Source organism: Porites lutea, chromosome 5 (assembly GCF_958299795.1).
Source record: "Porites lutea chromosome 5, jaPorLute2.1, whole genome shotgun sequence".
Classification (NCBI taxonomy): Eukaryota; Metazoa; Cnidaria; class Anthozoa; order Scleractinia; family Poritidae; genus Porites; species Porites lutea.
In genome coordinates, this window is record NC_133205.1 from 7,954,077 (window position 1) to 7,974,585 (window position 20,509).

The 20,509-nt window shown below is 37.2% G+C and overlaps 1 protein-coding gene across 1 annotated transcript; it reads left to right on the forward strand.

Moving 5' to 3' along the window:
* Nucleotides 1-320: 320 nt before the first annotated feature.
* On the forward strand, nt 321-19,251 carry LOC140939108 (dual specificity mitogen-activated protein kinase kinase 1-like). The gene is made up of 10 exons (XM_073388668.1): nt 321-585; nt 720-954; nt 1,211-1,357; nt 8,901-8,978; nt 9,439-9,490; nt 10,470-10,594; nt 12,164-12,412; nt 13,889-13,950; nt 15,721-15,766; nt 16,428-19,251. Exons 1-10 carry the CDS (start codon nt 518-520, stop codon nt 16,503-16,505), a joined length of 1,140 nt encoding a protein of 379 aa, XP_073244769.1. The 5' UTR covers nt 321-517; the 3' UTR covers nt 16,506-19,251.
* The last annotated feature ends 1,258 nt before the right edge of the window (nt 19,252-20,509 follow it).

A 20,509-nucleotide genomic window follows, 5' to 3' on the forward strand; every position in this document is an offset into this window, starting at 1 on the left:
TGTTTTTTGTTTTTTGTTTTTGTTTTTTCTTGTAAAAATATTTTTTATAGTGTTATTAATAACTTCACGGGAGTTCAGGCCTCAGGAGTAACACCGATCGTTTATATGTATTGTTAATTTTTTTTCACATTTTTTAAGAACGAAAATCATTTTATCTGTTCCTTTTTTACGGTCGCCGCACAAATCTGGCCATATCAAGAGCCATATTGTTGGTAAGAATGCGACCACCCTACCACCCCACCTCTTTGCACCGCAAACCTCATCGCGGGCTCCACGAATAGCTCGAAAAATATTATAGTCTGTTTCGCGACTCACCGTCGCCCAGGCCGCCCAGAGCTAGGATAATTTGCTTTTGCTCCTGGGTTCAAGACACTGATTCGATGCAGAAAACTTGATACATGGTGTGCAAAACACGCTTCACCTGTGCAATGTGGAATGTTTCTGTGATCAAGAGGAAATAGACTGTTAAAAACGGTACCGGACTGTAAGCATCGGATCATTCGCTACAGCCGCAGCGATGTCGAAAGCTAAGAACAAACTGAACTTGACGATAGCCCCGACTGCTTCTCCGGATCCAGTAACTCCGTGAGTAAATGGATGTTTTCGGTGATTTCTTTCTAATTCCGAGCTCAAACGCACCTTGAATTGTGTAATTTCGCATAGGCGCATTGCTTGTTACTCACTACTACTTTCGTATTTTATTTCTTGTGCTCCAACAGAGATGATGCGGCAGGGATCGGCTTGCAAAAGGTGGAAGAAATACGAAAGAAAATGGACGAGCTTGAACTGGACACCTTGCAACGTGAAAGGCTTGAGGCGTTTCTGGCCGAGAAGAGGAAAATTGGAGAGCTGAACGCAGAGGATTTCGATAAATTGGCTGAATTGGGTGCTGGGAATGGCGGCGTTGTGACCAAGGTCTTGCACAAGCCAAGTGGGCTTATAATGGCTCGAAAGGTGAGCTCGCAGACGAGAATATCTAGAACCCAATTAATCCCAGCCGAATAAATTTTCAGTATCATAATAACACGATCGTGTTTGCATGTAATTCTCCTGATTTCATTTCCCAGGGATCGCTCATATCCTCTCTTAAAAGCGGTTCAAGGCATTATGTCGCTACTGTTCAGAGTTTAATACGTGCGTACAACCTCCTGGAATTTATGTCTATTTTTGTACATTTTTTCAAAGAACGCATGTTTCCTTTCATCCATAGCTCATTCACCTGGAAATCAAGCCGTCCATACGCAACCAAATCATTAGAGAACTAAAGGTTTTACACGACTGCAACTCTCCGTACATCGTGGGCTTTTACGGAGCGTTTTACAGCGATGGAGAGATCTCCATTTGTATGGAACACATGGTAAGATATGGGGAATGTTTCAAGTACTCTAGCAAATGGAATTTGCTTTTTGTTGCGTTCTACGCAGCAAAGCACTGAGCAGCTATGCACGTTCTAGCATTTATTCATCTGCTAAGAAACAAAACGCAAATCGCAGAATGGCAATTGATATATTAATTATTTACTGGTTTTGTAGCCCACGTCGCCAGTCCAAACGCCATGCACACAACTTTGCAGGTTTTTAGCTCTGTTTTGCTACGATCGCTTTTTTGTTAATCTTATTTAGCGATGATTTTTGATTCGTGCAAGATGAAAGTACGTCCACCCTGGAGAGCGTTTAGGGGAAGGGATTTCGTGCTGTAGCGTTTACTTTCTCCTTGAGATTGTGTTTGAATTACTAACATCAATTTATTGTCAGAGGTCGATGGTTTGTACTGTGAGTTTCTTTGTGCATAACTTTTCATTTCCTGCATAAATGTAAATTTTACGCGTTCAATTCTTGCCCGGGACTCTTTCTGACTGCAGCAAATCGTTTTGTATTTAATGTATTTGATCTTGGTAAAATATTCCAAGTTCGATGGCATTTTTTTTAATGCAATGTACTCCCTTCACAAAAGTAGCCAAATTTATTCCCCAGAGTATTAATATATGTTCGTTCTGACCATTAATATTACCTCTGCAAACACAGTTTAATATTTTTCTGTTGTGTTAATTATTAGGTGGCCTTGGCTTACTCAGCCTCAAATTCATTTGTTGAATTTAACCTTTTTTACATAAAACATAGGTTAAATTATGTTTAGCATGTGCATGATGACTTAGCCATTGATTTTGATCTTGAGTTCAAAGAGGGATTTTTCATCTCTGTACAAAGCTGCATTTGAAAATACTTTACAAGCTCCACACCTGCAAAGTGTATAATTTGCATACCCAAGATAATGCTTTGTGTTTTTCACATAACAAACCCATATTTTGGACACTTGAGAAGTTCTGATTCGGCACATTTTGCAATGTAAATTTACCTAGATGCCTTGCAGAACAACATGTATATTACCCACATTGTTTTGTACTGCCTTGTATACATGTAAGTCATATCTTTCCAACCTTAAAAACTTAAAGTAAAATTTTCTCTTTGAAACATGCTCAATAGATCCAGCCATAATATCTCATGAATTAATTTTGTTATGTTCATCATGCATTTGTTTAGAGTTTTTGCTGTCATTTTTTGCCTTAAATTATTTGGTAGACAGTTGGAACCAATCAGTAAATGTTTTGTTTTTTTCAGTGTTTACTTTGTATCCTTGCCTCATACAACCCAGTTAACATTTTGGTTGCCAAAATATTTTTACTGAATAGCCTTCTAACAGAAGTGACATGCTGATGTTTGTTAACTTAAGATTAATCTGCTTGAAATTGTCAAAACAACTGACTGATAACAATGTTGATTGTTAACCTTGAACACTGATCAAACTATCTTCTGACTCTGTGCCCTCCACTTTTGTCTGAGACCCTTTTCACACCAACAATCAAATTAGAGTTCGTCTGAAAAGAAAGCAAAGTTGGCAGTTTTTATCTAAAAGGCTATACCTGCTTAGGAAGTTTCTAACAGCAACAATCTGTCATAACAGTATTTATTTTATACATTTTCATTTTTTGTGGCCTGCTGTCAATTCAACAATGCTGGTGCAATTATTTTTAGGGCCAGCTGTAGTCTGTCTTTATGGAGCTTTTGCTTTTTCTTTTTAACTAACTATTTCCTCTCGGGGGTGGGAGCGGGGGGATTTGTTTCTTCATTTACAGGGAAATCATTCTTCTTAATGTTACAATTAACTTAAAAGTTAAGTAAATGTAATCGTCTCTGTTCTCTAAAAATACTGAACAAATCTTTGTACAGATGGCAAAATACTGCATTTTTGAGAGTCTTTTGAAAGAGCACTAAGGTTTAATGAAGAGAGAAAACTTGATATAACATTGAGAAGGCTTATTCAGTGCTGGGTGCAATTGATGTCAAATTTCAAAGTAAGAGTTTCTCCATCCTTTTGAGTTGTTAGTTTTATCACGCATTTGAGCTGCTTAAAACTTACCATTTTTACAAGTTGTTGAGTTGAAGTGGTTTTTTTGTTTTGTAATAAAGGGTGTTGGAATTTGAGAGCTGTTGTGCCATGCAACATCAAAAAATGACCACTGAAAATGCTCTCATACAGTTACAACAAAAAGTTATCTTTTGAGTCGTTGAAACCTTTTTGAGCTATTTTGAAAAAATAGCTCATATGTCAGTGGTGTGAGCGTATGTATCTTTGTGGCTTTGTATCTTTGTGGCTTTGTATGTTGGGATGTTTGTTGCAAGAGCCAATAAGGTTGAAGGTACTATGAGTTGATGCTTAGGAACCAATGAGATCTTGGCATCTATTTAAACATGGCATTGGTAAAGGTCGAACAAGGGCACTTTGAGACCGCCATCTTGATCCTTCACAATTTTTTTGTCTTTTATTACGGGTACAGGTGTTTGGAAGCATTATACAAAATATCTTCATGATTCAAACGCTGTGAACAGTGATACAGCTGTTTAAGGGTTCATATTTAAGTGTGGATGCTGCTTCGAGACATTTCTGACCTAATTTGGCTATCGGTACAACGCACGTCAGTATGAGTTCTGTTTCACCTGCTACAACGGGGTAGAGTATAAAAGATTATATATTTTCAAATCTCTTCCAATGAAGCAATAATTGATATTTAGATATAGACTTTAATTCGAAAGTATGCGCCCTATAAAATGTGGTTTTAGAAGTTTAAAAGGCAGCTTATTTTTTTGAAAGCTGTATCGAGTATTGTTAATCCTGTAAACAAGCTTTAAAAATGTTATTCTCTCACTTACAAAGTTCAACCGACCTTTTTCGTTCTATTTAGTAAAGATGCATAACTTAAGTAGAAACAGTAGCGTTAGGGAATAAAATTGGAAGAAGCTAGTTGACACAATAATTAGATACTGTTATATTGAGTGGAGTAACATGATATAAGTAGAAATATATTTCGGCAGTTTGATAATTTTCTTGGAAGCTAATAAATGTTAGGCTATCAACCTTGACGTTGCATGAAACATAATTTAATTGCAGATGTTGTAATAAAGCCGAGGTGATTTCTTAAAATCGTTGGAGAAAATTTTGTAGTAAAACAATTTGCCTCTTTTATACGTACGAATTGTGAAAGGGCCAAAGACCAACATCTTCACATGCAAATTGTGTGCATGAGTTATTTTTTGATTACTGTGTGATAACTCGAATTCCCTCACGTACGAACCACGAAATGGGGGAAAGTCCAACACTTTCACGTGTCAGCTGCGTGACTGTACATCTCATGCAGATTGGCTTTTCATAATAATAATAGTAACTTGGACGTATGAAGACCTGTTTCGTTTTGTAACCAATGCCTTAAAAAAGGCTCTTGTCTTTTAAGAAGCAATGGCTTTTAAAACATGACGAAATAAGTTGTCGGAGTTAAAGACTGTTTCGCAAATGTTAATAAATGTTAGGTTATCAACTTTGACGTTGCATGAAACATAATTTAATTGCAGATGTTATAATGAAGCCGAGGTGATTTCTTAAAATCGTTTGAGAAAATCTTGTAGTAAACAATCTGCCTTTTTTTCCGTACGAATTGTAAAAGGGCGAAAGACCAACATCTTCACGTGCAAATTGTGTGCGTGAGTAATTTTTATAATTCTGTTTACTAGTTTACTGTGTGATAACTCGAATTCCCTCACGTACGAACGACGAAAGGGGGCAAAGTCCAACACTTTCACGTGCCAGCTGTGTGACTGTACATCTCATGCAGATTGGCTTTTTACAATGATAAATAGTAACTTGGACGTATGAAGACCTGTTTCGTTTTGTAACCAATGCCTTAAAAAGGCTCTTGTCTTTTGAGAAGCAATAGCTTTTAAAACATGAAGAAATAAGTTGTCGAAGTTAAAGACTGTTTCACTGAGTAGAATCACACCTGAAAACCTCGTGAATTATGATGATGCAACCATCTACCACAATGATAAAAATCCTGGCATTTCGTAACTATTCAGTATTCGATGAGTCACATTTTGGCTTAAGAAACTCTGAGGAAACCTTAGAGTTTTCCTGCTGATCAACGTTTGGTGAGTAGAAATTTGTTTCACTTTAACGATTTGTTTAACTTGCACCAGATGTAACAGGGAAAGACAGAGGAAAGTGAATATATAGCTTGAGGATTGACTCAGCTGAGCGTTTCGCGTTTTCATTTATGTACCGCAATACGCAATTTCGCACAAAAACCCAATCTACATTTAGGATGAAAGAGGTAGATTCATCACTCTTGGTAAGGTTACACCGAAGCATTAAAGTTACACTGAAGCATTCAAAATAGCTCATGCACGTTTAACGTGCCTATGTTTCAATGGTCCCTGTGCTAGCATAAGTATTAATTGCAGTGTTAATGAACTCTCAGGTTCTGAGTAATTGCTCTTTTAGCAAGATTGGATCACATGTTTCTTGTTGCCATTTTGGTACTGTCCCTCTGAGGAAAACCAAAATGGCATCTCCATGCCTACTGTAAAAACTCGTGTATAAGCCGCACCTTTTTGCCGAAATTTTGAGTCAAAAATCACGGGTGCGGCTTATACACGAGACCATTGCTCTCAAAGGGAGTAAACTGGCTTGTAGGGGTCACAAATTGAACTGAAAACCTTCAGTAAATAAAGATTAAACATATTGAAACCTGTCGTTGATCATTGCTTTCAGTAGAAGTGGTGGCTCCTAAAGGAGCCGTTTGTTTGCATCTTCAGGTTCTATACCTGAATCTTGCTTGCCAGTAGTTCTTTTAAGCGTTTCATCTGCGCTTTGTTTGAGCAGTTAAACTCTAACTGGCATGGAATCTCCATTCCTCCGCACAGCTGCTTACAGTGTCGTCTGCGACCGATCACTTCAACGCTGATTTCCCCACTACGTGCAAGAAAATACCACGTTATTCGAGAGAATTCGCGAGGCAAATGGCCGACCGTTTCGTCGTCCTTCACTACTTTCACGGCGTGTTTGTCCATTGGGTTGTTAAACTCTCGTTTAGCAACAAGCTTTTCCCCGATCGATGGTTTCCATAGGTCAAATAAACGCGTGGTTACTAAGCAATCGTTTTGTAGCATTCTCCAGCGCTTTATTTTCGTTCCATCGTTCCATTTTCATTTCAACTGTGGGCTTTAGCAATGAAGAGAACTGTTGTCTTTCGCAGGAAATGGGGAAATTGATTAAAGAGAACCTTTTAAAAGGTATTTTCAGAGTTGATTAACTTATTTAAAATGTCACTGCAAATACACAACATTAAATTTCCTCAAGTTTATTTGTGAACATTTTGATGCGCAAACAAACGATCACCTTTTTTACAAAAGCGCATTTTTGGTTTGTTTGTTTTTTTCAAAATCATGCTTGAAAGTTGGGGGTGCGGCTTATACACGAGTGCGGCTTATACACGAGTTTTTATGGTAGTTGCTATTTTTCAGCAAAATTTTTCTTCAAAATACCCTTTGTATGACTGGTTGTGTGTAAGTCTTGTATTATCTCTGGTTCTCAACTTGATTTATATGAAGATTTCAATTTTTATTTTAGAGGGCATGAAATAAAATACCAGCTATAAGATCTATTTTGCGCTTAGCTGTCTCTTCTAAACATCAATCAGAAATGTATTACAATAATATTACAAAAACCTGGGAGCTCCAGCTGGATGCTAAGTTCTTTCAGATGACAAAGGGCTTATGGTCAAAAATAATGGAAGACAATAATTTATTCAAAAACATTGTTCAAAGAAATTATGTTCATTTGTCATATTTTTCAGTAATTTATAGCCACTCATAAGAAAAAAAAGGCATATTTCACATGGTAAATGTAATACCCTATCCAACTCGCTGTCTTTTATAAGAGGGCAGAGTTCTCCTTAGGTACTTAAGGCTAGGCGGACCACCTGGCTTAATTCACTGGAAAACTGTTGCTGCCTGAAAACCAAAGATTTAACCAAACGGAAGCTTATGTAGACATTCAGAGCTAGGTATTTTAAAGACGAAATCACGCAGTGGAGGAAATGAACCATTGTCTGGTGTATTTATTTGTTTTTTGTTGTTGTTGTTGTAATTGTTGTTGTTGTTGTTGTTATCACAAGGTATTGATCATAGAAGTGGTTTACCGTTGGATGAATATGTTTAAACCTGTGATGCATTCACTTTGTTTAACAGCCGCCATCTTGAATTATATTTCCAAAAACACAATGGCCCTTCAAGGAGCTTTAAACATACTAGACTACTAGAGGAAATTCCTTCGCTTGCAGTCAACCCAAGATGTGTGGAACAAAAATGAAAAGCTTGTCAAAGCAAATTGAGTTCTTTTTTTACAGCTTAAACTAAGTTCCTAAGTCAGAAAATTTTTATTCAGGCTACAGCAGGCGTCGTCCAAACACCGTTGAAATTCACAGTCAAAATACCCCTTAGCCTTCCCAGAATCCTAGAGAGAACACTGAAGGATTAAACTTAGCATTGATAATAGAAGTAGTATGTCTTTGATTTTATCTAGACTACAAGTAGTCCCCATTTTTCCTCAGGGATCTCATGTCGCCTTTTCTTGCATGGGTTGATTTTCATGCACGCTCACGTTTTGCTCACTGTACCATCCCTGAGGAAAAATGGGGACTACTCGTAATCTAGATATTATCTGTCTCTTTCTTTGAGTACTTCTCATCATTATACCACCTCTTATCTTGTACAGTGCAGTGAAACCCTATCCTGAATATCCATTGCTGCTTTCTAGAGGGCAGTAGTAAAACATGTGACAATTGTATAAGAAATATACAGAGGAAAATAATTGTTTTTGCTTGTCAAAGCTTTTCGCCTTGTGGCATTCTTCCTCCAGGACATGCTCTGAGTGGAAAAGATTGAACAGGCCAAGCCCCCTGAGGCCCAGTTGAAACGTCGATCTTTCCGTGTACCGAACCTATTCCCTTCAATTAATAATACATGAAAAGGTTGAGGTTTGAACCAAACCTAATTCATGAATTACTGTAATTTCTTTTAACTGGAAAGCATTGTAGATCGATCATTGCCCATTGTGAAAATAAATAGGCCACTTCAGAGTTCTAAAAGCCCTCACTTTCAAAATGAGGCCAAGTGCACAACCTTTCTTGTGAAAATGAGTTTTATTTATTTTAGAATGAAAAATCATTTCCATATGAAAGGCTGAGCACTTAACCTTGTTTTGATACAGAGGCCCGGGGACACATTTGAAACAACTGTCGAGCTTACATCATTTGGGTCTACCCTAATAGACATGAAGTTCGCTACATCAAAAGTTCAACATTTGAACTGGACCTGAGTGCTCTGAACCTGCGAAATCTGGCTAGGGTGTCCACTATACAAGTGTTAGGTGCCAGAGTTCATCGGCACTGCTAGAGAACAATCCTGTTTCTTCTCTTGCAAGGTCACTTAAGCTGCCTTAAGTTAATATTCTGCAGAACATTGCTCATTGAAGGGTTTGTAGTAAAATATTATTCATTTTTAAATGTTTAGGATGGTGGCTCCCTGGATCAGATTCTTAAGAAGGCTGATCAACTACCTGAGGACATTTTGGGAAAAATAACAGTTGCTGTAAGTGCTAATTTTCAACAGATTGAGCAAGCATTATCTGAATGTGATGAGTAATTTTCTGTTTGCATGATGGGCATTCTTGATTGTTATGCTTTCCTCTCTGTGATACCTTTCCCAAGGACTCTTCGAGTAGTACATGCTGGCTTACAGCTTGCCTGAATGGGAATCTGTAAAACTAACTTTCTTTTCACCCTGGGCTAGGCAGATGGGCTACAACCATCAAGTTACCATTTTGATTGGTGCTGAGCTCAAATGGTCATCTCTTTTTAGTTTTCTCTGTCAAGATATATAATTTCGAGATTGGCAATTCCTTGTGGAACAGCTATTCAGGAAGAATGAAGTGGCTCGAAAGTCTTAAGATAAGAGTTTGTGGGGTTGATTATTTCAAATCATAATATATTTAATATATTTTTTTTTATTGTTGATATACTTTTGATTAAATTTTATTTTCATTTAATAGGTTCTGAAAGGCTTGAGTTATCTCAGAGATAACCACAAAATAATTCATAGAGGTATAGATACATTCTTAAGGTTGATTAACATATAAACATAAACATTTACATTATATCTTGTAATTTTATTATTAATTAATCCAGTCTCTTCAGTGGCATCTAATTCACTGGTTTAGATTGTCTTGGGTAAGATGTGTATTGCATGCTTTTCTATTATTTTGAATTGTTCTGCTTTATTTACATTAAGGGCCAGATGCCGGTTATTTTCCCAAGCTATTATGAACATGACGCCGCCTACTTTTGTGGGAAAATTGAAGAAAAATAGAGCCAAACATATTCCCTTCTAGCTGTTTGATTCCCCACCTATTTGTATCATATACCCAGCAACTGAATTTAGCTGACATAACTTTTAAGTGAAATAATTTGCAAAGCTGAAAAATGAAGTATGGTGCTTTATAAGCTTAATACTCGATGCGTGCTGTGCTAGTAGTCAGGTCCCATTTTCAGAATATTTAGAGCTGTGTGGTGTTTTTGGAATTACAATAATTATTTCACATCTGATTATGAAGTAAGCAAAACCTGTGTAGGTTGGCAGTGAAAGCATAAATGTCAAAATACAAGCAAAATGGACAACTCTACTTGTGTCTACCTTGATAAAACTCCCTCACTACATAGCCACTCACAAGGATCACTGAATTCCAACAGAACGGGCTGGCTCTAGTTATGAACACTTTTTCCTGCTCCTCAAGGTCCTCTTCTTGACCATTTGACACCTGAATTTTGAGAGTCTAACAATCCATTGTCATCTTACTCATAATTTTATGGAATCTGATAGTTCATGATGTATTATGCTTGATTTATTATATGTTTTGGCCTCAACTGCACCATAAATTCATTTCCACCAACAGAGTTTTGTATTTCCTTTTTTGTACAGTGCATGAAAGGGATTTTTACAATGTTTGTTTGTTGTGTTTGGCAAAAGCTTCTATAAATTAAATTTTATTATATGCGAATTGTGGCATCTTGATTTTTTTAACAGATGTAAAGCCATCAAACATTCTAGTAAACTCCCGTGGAGAGATCAAGCTGTGTGACTTTGGAGTCAGTGGACAGCTAATTGATTCCATGGCAAACTCTTTTGTTGGTACAAGATCGTACATGTCGGTAAGATTACTCGTTACTGGTAACTTATAAGTAGCAGTTCTGAAACCAAGATGTAAGGGAATAATTTTATTATTTATTCTGAAAAACAGGTCATGCCTTGATTCCTTCCTCTCTGAAACCTTGTTCAATGCTTATTTAAGGGGAGTGCTAATCCAGGCCAGAGGCAGCATGGCCGAACAGTTAAAGCACCACACTTGTAATTCGGTGGCCCCCAGTTCAAGTTCTGCCCTGACCTTCTAGCTCGATTTGTACTCGGTAATCCAGAGTTCAAATCCTTGGCCACGCTTGTATAATAGCCAGCTGGTTTGCCCCCAGCCAGTTGGGATTTTTAACCATGTCAATGTATGTTCCACTTAAATGTAAATTAACTGTTTCATCATCCCTAAAGAGCCACATAAGGGGAGAGGATAATTAAAGTATTCAAGGTTTTTAAGGTGAAATGTTAAAGGAGAATATTTTGAAAAAGGCTCCACGTCTGAATAAAAACCAGTCACATGTTACTGAGTATTATTATTATTACAGTTGAAGCTCTCGTGAACGGCCACCTCAGAAATTCAAAGAATTGGTCGTAACTCAAGCTGGTCGCTCACAAGATTGAGCACTCGTAAAGTGACCACACAGTAAAACAATAGAGGGTGGTCGCTTATGAAAGCTTCAGAAGCTCATTAATAATTTATAAAGAAAAAACAAGGCGTGCTAAGTGGTTGCTATGGAAATGACCTGGAACTTTTACAAATACAATACTGCACTGTATAAGATCTTTATCAACTAACCATTAGTCCAGTGTGCAGTTTCATTAAAGTGTTTATTTATATGAACTAGACTCTGAGTGGTTGCTTATGAGAGCTTAAAAACAAAGGAAAAAGCCAGTTGGGAAATCCCAATAGTTGTTATGGTCGCTTTCAGGAGCAATTGCTTACAACAGTTTTTCATCACAAAGTTTTGATGGGGTTTCACAAAGGTGGTCGTAACTAGAGCTGGTCACTTACGAGAGTGCTTGCAAGGAGCGCTTCTACTATATTATTATTGTTATTATTATTATTATTATTATTATTATTATTATTATTATTACTATTATTATTATTAGATAAAATTATTCTTTCCTGGGTAAGAGCTTAAGTGTCTTTTGCCATCATATGCACTGAGATACTGTTCTTGAGAGGCTCAAGATACAGAAGACGACAGCCAGACTTTGTTAACTCAGATTTACAGATGGAAAACATTAGAGCCTGCCCAAATTAATATTTTTTTAGAAACATTTAAAGATTGTTTTTAATTTTAGAGGCTAATAAGCATAATGGATGGTTTTGTCATGTGCATGTTTTACAATGAATTTATATACATATATTTTTCAACTGTCTCCTATGCTTTTAGTTTGAGAATTTCATGTATGTATATGACGAGGAACTATAATTACCCTACTGCAGTTTTTTTTTCTTTTGTGTATAGGTTTTTACAAGATTTGATATTTAAGATGTTGATTACAATTAGATACTCCTCAAAGTAAATGCAGTTAACTCAGTTGAGATGCATAATCATGTTAACAGCATAATTTTCCCTATTTTTCAGCCTGAAAGACTTCAGGGGGCAAATTACTCAGTTTTGTCAGACATCTGGAGCTTTGGCTTATCATTAGTTGAAATGGCAATTGGCAGATATCCAATTCCACCACCAGAAGAAAATGAACTTGAAAAAAATTCAAATTATCAATCACACATCCTCAGACTTGCCCCTGGAGCAAGACCACCGGGTGGAGTTAATAATGATACCACAAAACCAATGGCAATATTTGAGCTCCTGGACTACATTGTGAATGAGGTAAATACATTTATCTATGTTGTTGAGCGACTGTCTTGTCATGTTTCATACAGATTTTTGAATTCTTGAAAAAGTCTTGAAATTTGCAACACAGTTTTCCAGACCTGGAAAAGTAGAGGTTAATTCTGGAAAAATGGTAAAAAGTCTAGAGTTTTTTCTTTTCAAAGCTACAACAAGTACTTAATAAGTGAATTTTTTTCCGTGGTCAAATCCCTTTCAATCTTGCCTGTAGCCAAGACATTTAATCACAGATGGGAAGTTTCTTTAACTCTTATATGTCCGCTTGTACCGTAATAACTGACGTTTGAAGTGCATCGTGAAAAAAGGTCGATCCCTGCGTTTTTCAAGGTCTTTAGTGACCACGTATTTGGTAACCTTGAGTCTGGAAAATAAACTATTGTTTTGGAAAAAGTCTGGAAAAAGTCTTGAATTCTGTACAAGCCTTAGTTGTGTACCAGGCAACTGATAGCCAACTACTACATTATTTATTTCATTAGCTTGTAGGCAGTAATTATTTTTATATGAGTGAGCTGCAGATGACATGTAACATACCAGGACTAAGGAGGGGAGGCAGTGTTTCAAGTGGTAGGGATGATCAATAAATTGGGGGCAGAAATCAAAATCCCCCACAATTAATCAATTTCCAAATTTCCGAGCCACAAGAGTTCACTCACTTCTAGTAAAACAGCTAATGGGAATTCCTGTGATGATAAAGCTGAGCAACTATGTTGGATTAAAAAAAGAGTATTTAAAGCTTTTTCCTATAAACCTTGGGTCACTTCACAGAGTATTGCTTAACCATTTTTATGGAACACGTGCAATGTAAAATGTCGTAATAATTAGAGCAATTTTTGTTTGACCTCAAAATAAAAATGCGCAAACAAAACAGAGACGACAATCAAATGGAAATAGAGTGATTGGTTTATCGAACGGATACAAACGCGCATGGCTTTTGGTTGGTATAAAGCGAATGCTTGGGTGAAAAAACTTCATGCCTGAGAACTTTCTAGATATCAATCGATACTTCACCTTGATATCATACTGCAACACGATTGGCCAATCAAACAGTGTCCTCTCCATATTAGGGTTTTCTTTGGCAGGAAAACAAAGAGTCCATGTTTTGGTCTTTTCATCCATTGGCTGATGAAACAAATAACGAACACTTACTGGAACCATTTTTCAAGGTCATACCAAAAGCGCTTTAATTATTAGAACAACCACTAAACAAGTTTGGTTGGACCTTACTGGCAGAGCTACACAGCCAGCATATGTGGGTACCACCACAAATCATCCGATTGCTTTGAATGCCCCCAGAAATCCTTTCTTCACTCACAAATAAGGACTTACCAAATTCTTTTACCCCCCAAGAATCTTTCAATCACCCTTGTCACTTGAAATCTGGAGTACTTTCCAGTTCCTGGGTTGTCTTCCGGCAGTTGAATCACTTCTTAACAGTTTCTGTCTTCTCTTTTGTAGCCTCCTCCCAAGCTGCCAACTGGTCTTTTTACAGATGAATTTTGTGAGTTTGTGAACAAATGGTAGGTGTCCTTTCAAATCCAGTATTTTGATCATTGTGGCATTTAACCCTTTAAGCCCTAAGAGTGATGAGCGTCAAATTTTTCTGAGTAATATCACAGCTTAACAAAACAGAGTGGTTATGAGAATTAAGGACATGATCACACAAGATGAATCTAATTGATACTTCAACAAATTCTCCCCACTTCTTATATTGAAAACATGTAGGGATAACAAATGAGAATTTGAATTTTGATGTTAGGGTTTAAGGGTTAAGGTCAGGAGCTCAAGATATTACTAAAGATGTAAATTTTTATTGCTTAAAATGTTATGCACCAAAAATAAAAACATTTTTTATTGTTCAAAAGATAGACGTAATACAAAAATATTCAGCCAGTTTCCCAAAATTCAAAATGAAAAACTTTTTGTTTGTCCTTTTTTATCACCTAAAAGGTTTAACTTAACTTTGCTTAAATTGTTCATGTCATAAGCTCTGTCAGTCGGTACAAACTGTATGTGTGAATGGTTAAGTTATTTTTCTCGAAATTCTTTCGAGTGATGAATATTAAAAAATGCTTGTTTCTCAAAACTCCGGACTTAAAAGTTGATCATGCATCTTGAAACTTAATTTTTTCGCATCATGAATCAAGTTTTGAGGATCTGCTTCTTGCTGTATACTTGCAACAAAGGAGATATACTATTGATAAGGTCATCCCGGTAAACTATTTAAAACTACAGGTTGAGGTAAAAACAAAAACCCTCACAGTGATTTTGTTACCTCTGCATGTTGCATCCCTGACGTATCAAAATCCCCAAAGACGCAAAATAATTCATGGCATGCGTCCCATAGGATGTAAAGAATTTGGTAGAATATCCTGCTCATTTGAATTCTGTAGCTGTTGTTTAAAGATGCATATTTATTTTAGTCTTTTTCGTGCTTTAAATAAATAGAAGGACTATATTTTAATTTCAGTAAACCATAATAAAGAGTTTTGGTCTCTGTCTCCAGATTAACTGTCTATAAGTTACATAAAGACCCGAGCATTTTCAATTTAAGACTCCTTGTTTTCTTTGAACTAGGAGTCACTGGATTTGGACAGGGACTCATGATTTTTCACAAGAAAAATTTTTTCACCATAACTGTTTGTAAGAACATCACTGCCCTTGCACCCTGCTAGTATTTATGTCCTAATAAATTTAAAGTTTACTGATCAATGGGCTCCTAGAAATGTGGTGCGGGCTCCTAACTTTTTATTTTAGGAACGTAGAGGGCTCCTAAAAAATTTCTTAGGCAGCAGCCTTGCTTCTGACTGTTTACTTTCATGAGGCATCACAACAGCTTAACAACTTTATTACACCAATTTTTGGTTCGAAAGGTTCTTCATTTTGCAATAGAGGACACTTAAACAAAGCTGTGCTCTAAGGAAAATTGAATGGAGCCTGGTGCTCTGAAACTGTAAAATCCAGGGTGCCCAGCACATGATTTGTATGAAACAATGAAGATTTTCTAGTCGTCTGAGAGCAAAAGTTAGGCGTCACAGGTCACCAGGCGCTGCTAGAGCACAGCCCTGCTTGAATTTACAATCTTTTGCTTGATGCAGCATTTAGGTGGCAGCAGTGAAGGCCCTCATGTAGGTTAAAAATGTTACCGATTTTTTAAGATTTTGCTTTCCTTGTCTCAGAATAAATAAAATTATTACTTTCATCCTTATAAGTTCCCTAATGAGGGGGCAAGTGCTCTCACCACTGCGGCACTCTTCCTCCCAAAAAATAAACTTATTTTTCTCTTTCAGTCTTGTAAAGAATCCGTCAGAGAGAGCAGACCTAAAGTCTCTAATGGTAGGTTTTGTTTGCTTCACTGCTTAAATTCTCAGTGTTCAGCATTGTCTTGCTAAATAAATTTTTTTTACGTGCGGTGGATCTGTCCATTTTAGCCGACAAATATTCGGCAGATTCCTCAGTGTGAAAATAACATTAACATTAACCCATTTGCCCTTGAAAATTTTGTTGAAGTTAGTCGAGCGGTTTTCTAGTCACTGTCTTGCTACAAAGAGCTAAACCTTTCACAAAGCCGTTTACAGGTGGTACACTTCGCGGCCTTCTGATCCAGATGCAGAATTGTTATTGGCTTGCAAAGTTTGGACATGCACGGAATTAAGCAAACTTTCGTCTTTTTCTTTTCCCTTTCTCTCCTTCCCTGTTCTTTCCCTTTTGTTGCCTTGTTTGTTTTTTTCTTTTGCTGAACATTTAGTAGGTTTCACTGAATCGTGTTTATTCTGGTATGGTTTGAAAGATCTCCACACGATTTAGCAGATAAAGTTGTCCTTGACCGTTAAAACTAATGATGTCACAAATGATAGAAAGGATATGGATCTGCACAGGCGGTTATGGGCGGTTCAGGGGCGAATGGGTTAATAGTAATTTTTAAGTTTATATAGTCTCCATCCATATCAAAGTCCATTATCAGTCATCAAAATGAGGTATCCCTTTGTTTCCGCAGAATCATCCATTTGTGAGAAAAGCAGAGGCGACACAAGTAGACTTTGCAGGCTGGGTGTGTAATGTGGCTGGTCTATAGCAAGCCTCAAGAATTGGGTGAAAAGGAACAATACTGTTAGAGAACAGGTTACCCTTACCCTTATTTAACTTGTGTCACAGGAATGAGAAAAGTTACAAGAAGAGAGGAGAGCATAAGCTATGGAATTTATCTAAATATGGTGTGTTTTGGATTGCAGTATAAAGAGAGTTCAGTGCATAGATTGGAAGCATTTTATTCTTCACATGGTGTATGTCGCAATGTTTAGAGGATGCGCATTGACATATTTAACAGGTCATTCGAGGCCCTTCTGGCCTGCAGCATGTTTATGGCTGGTTTCCAATGTAACTTAACTGTTTACAGGCAGTTTCTCTGGAATGGTTGAGAGCAGGCATCAGTGAGAAACAAAACCACATCAGGTGGTGCCAGGTGCTTAATCACACTTCTGTCAGTTTGTTGCATGCTGATGCCAGTCAAACTTAAGTTGTGAGCAATATGATTGAATCACTTTGCAATACTATGCGTATGTTTTGTGTCAGTGATTCCACCAACGTCCTGTTTAAATTCCTCAACCCCTTGAGCCTTAATGGGAACAAACATCTAATTTCTCCTTACAGTCTCACTGCTTCATTCAGTGTAAAGCTCATGGGAATGAAGAAAATAATTGCCAAAGTTATTTCCTATCTTTAATAATTGAAACAAATTTCTTTGATAAGAATTTAACCCTTTAAGCCCCAATATCTACATACAAATTCTCCAGACTGATCTCCATACATTTCCTTAAGAAATTAGTTGAGAGAATTTGATAAAAGATCAAAGATTTTTCTCTTTGTGATCATTTTATTAATTCTCTTAGACTTTGCACTTGACAATCTATGGATATCGTTAGGAGAAAATTGATGCTGATGAGAACAGTATGCAGAAAAAATACATTTTGGTACAGTCAAACCTCCTTGATGCTTTACTTGCCAAGAGTGATCAACATCAATTATCTTGTAGCCAATCTTGTAGCATATCAATACATTATCAGGAAGAAAGGTTTAATATAAGAATGAAGAAAATGATTGTCAAAGGAAACATTCTCTGATCTTTTATAAAATTCTCCTCACTTATTCCATAAAAAAGGTGTTGAGATCGGTCTGGAGAATTTGTTTATGGGTACTGGGGCACAAAGGGTAAATTTGGACACCAAAGGGACAGAGAAAAGTGCCTGCATTACAGAGGCATCTGCAGTGTAAAGGGAAAAATGAATATTGTTTGAAGTTCTCATCTTATGGACCAAGAGAACTGTCTGTGGTAGAGAGCTTTGTAAGGAGAGATTTGACTTTTAGAGCTTAAAGGTTTTAACAAGCTAACTTCCATTGAGTTAACTGCAAATCCTCCATTTTGTGCCCTGTCTCTGCTGTGTTGTGTTCATCTTTTGCCTAGGGTCAAGTTGTTTCAAGACCAGTTTAAGGGTAATTAATCTAGGTATTGGTGCCATGACAACTGTGTTGGCTGAGTTTTAGCTTAAATCCAGGGTTAATTGCTGTAACAACACATATGTCCTGAGCCAAAGGACAGTAGAATTAGCACAAAAGTGAGGGTTAGTTACCATATGACAACTTACTGGTATAGCCTCTGCGATTTGTGGGATGGGCATTCAAATTAGTACAAACTCCAGTGCTAGTTACCATGACAACTGACATGCCCTGTGTACGTTTAACCCACTTTCACAATGAAAATAAACCCAGGGTGAGGTCAAGAATACTTTATACAAGTAGTGTAATACATTTACAATCAAAGCTATTGTTTTAGACTTTTAAAAGCTACACTTGCATGTTACAATTTTGAAAGTTTCATGGAATTGAACCCTGGCTTTGAACAACTTGGGCCCTGTTTGACGTAAGGTAAACCTGAGGAGCTGAGCTTCTTATAACTTAATTGTTCCAGTCATCCCCCCTTTACCCCCTTCATTTGAAGCTTTCGCCCGATTCCCACCATAATTTATGTAAAATAGTTTCATGCTTTGTAGTTTTATACCTCTCATGGTATTTAGATTTCCAGCGTATGTCAAACAGAATAGAAAACTCTCTCTCTGGATGGGGTGCCACGAGGATCTTATGGCTAATGAAATAATAGATGAATGACCCAGCAACACCCTTGTCCCCAGCCTGAGATCATGCCCTCTTCCTGTCTCCTCACTCCTTGTGGCTAGGGGCATTTCACGATGAGGGACTTTTGTGCCTTAGCAGTGGAAATTCCATACTGATAACATAAATCAATGTTGACATAATTAATCCGGTAGTCATGGGGCTCCAAATGTAAATTTGTTCAATTTTATGTTTCTCCTGGTCAATTATAGTAAAATTTTGGGTTCTTCTGTTAATGACTGAAGCTCTAAAGAAGAATATAATTATTCCACGAATATTGACTCTTTTGCAGTAGATTCATCACGTTTACCTTTGACCTTTGTGCCTTTTTGTCCGTTGTCTGTCGGTCATCAACAAAAGCTAAAACAATATAACTACTATGTTGACCGATCAGAGCTCCTGACCAGATGCTGAACAGATTGTCCTCATCAGTATGGAATTTCTGTCACCGAGGTGCAGACGTCCCTCCTGGCAAAACATCCTTAGAAGTGAGGAGCGAGGAGAGACGGCTGTTTTCGTAGACTGCAGTTAGCCCTGTCCCTAAATATAGCAGGTATTTTTTTTAAAGACTTGTGAAAGTAAAGGTTTCTTTGAGCTTTGTGGCACCAGCTCTGGTTACTAAATTGATTAAAAATTCAACTTTCAAAATTTCTGAATTAGTTGAAAAATTTAGGAACTGTTAGGTTTATCAGGGTGCATTTCTTTGGAAGAATCCAAGTTGAGATCTTTGATCTCAGGTTGTTTGAAGGCGTTATGTAAAAGAAATGATACTCCTGAAAAGAAGGCTTCTGTAGCGATATTTCTTGTTTGTAGACATTGTTTTTGTCATTCAAATGTGCCTGCAGAAACATTTAATTTGGGCCTCCTACACTACTTTATTTTGCAGAAAAGTCAGTTGCCATTTTTACCGTTTATCGATCCAGTTTTAAAGTTATGCATATATTGTGAATCCAGTGGTAGATCCAGGGGAGGGGCCCGTTCCCCCCCCTTATTGTTACACTAAACTGTTGCACGAAGGACTGAAAAAAAAATTTTGGACACCCCCCCCCCCCCCCCCTGCTTATCTCATGATCTGGATGACCAGGCCCCTCCCTTATCTGAAGGTCTGGATCTGCCACTTGGAATCTATGCTTTTTGGATTGAAAAATCCAGATTTGAATATTCTTGGCAAAGAAATGCAGCCTAAGATTTAACCCTTTAAATCTCAATAGTGACCAACAACAATCTTCTCCTCTCAGTACATGATTAAGAAAAAAAGATATGAGAATTATTAATAAAATGATCTCTTTAGGGAAACTGCTTTAATCTTCAAAATTAATGTGTTATCTTAGCTTATTCTTTAAGAAAAATGTACAGAATGTATGGATGTCAGTCCAGGGAATTTGTATGTTGATATTGAGTCTCAAAGGGTTAATTATTAACCCCTTCATTTGGATTAATCCTATCATGCAAAAAGCGGTGTGCAACAAATGCAGACTGCAGACTTGCAGCTGGCAGGTTAACGAGGTAAACGTTATTGTAAACATTAATGTTTACCTCGTTTACCTGCCAGTTAGACCTCAGTTTCTTTAGCTTGTATATTTTTATTTCTGAAAGAAGGTCATGTGATAATACTCTTAAGAACTGTACCTTTCAAATTTTGTCTTATTCCGTGCCATGGAAATAATTTATGAAAAGACAAAGGGGCGAATTCCCCTGAGACCCTCATTGGCAAAAAAAATGACCTCAACCAGGTTGTGGAGTCCAGCGGTTTTAGCGAAAATAAGGGTTTGGGTTGGGTGCTCAATCTCGCGGACTCTTAAAACGTGTCTTGGTCATTCTTCTGGAAGGGATTTTCGAAAAAAAAGGCCATTTGGGAGTTCCAAAAAAAATCTCACTTTCAAAGCAAGGCTAAGTGCAAAACATTTGTAAATT

Excerpts from the sequence above, each read along its gene's own strand:
- LOC140939108 (XM_073388668.1), top strand. The coding sequence starts at position 518 with ATGTCGAAAGCTAAGAACAAACTGAACTTGACGATAGCCCCGACTGCT. Across the intron at positions 955-1,210 it reads GGCTTATAATGGCTCGAAAG|CTCATTCACCTGGAAATCAA; the intron begins GTGAGCTCGCAG and ends TTTCATCCATAG. Across the intron at positions 8,979-9,438 it reads TGGGAAAAATAACAGTTGCT|GTTCTGAAAGGCTTGAGTTA; the intron begins GTAAGTGCTAAT and ends TTCATTTAATAG.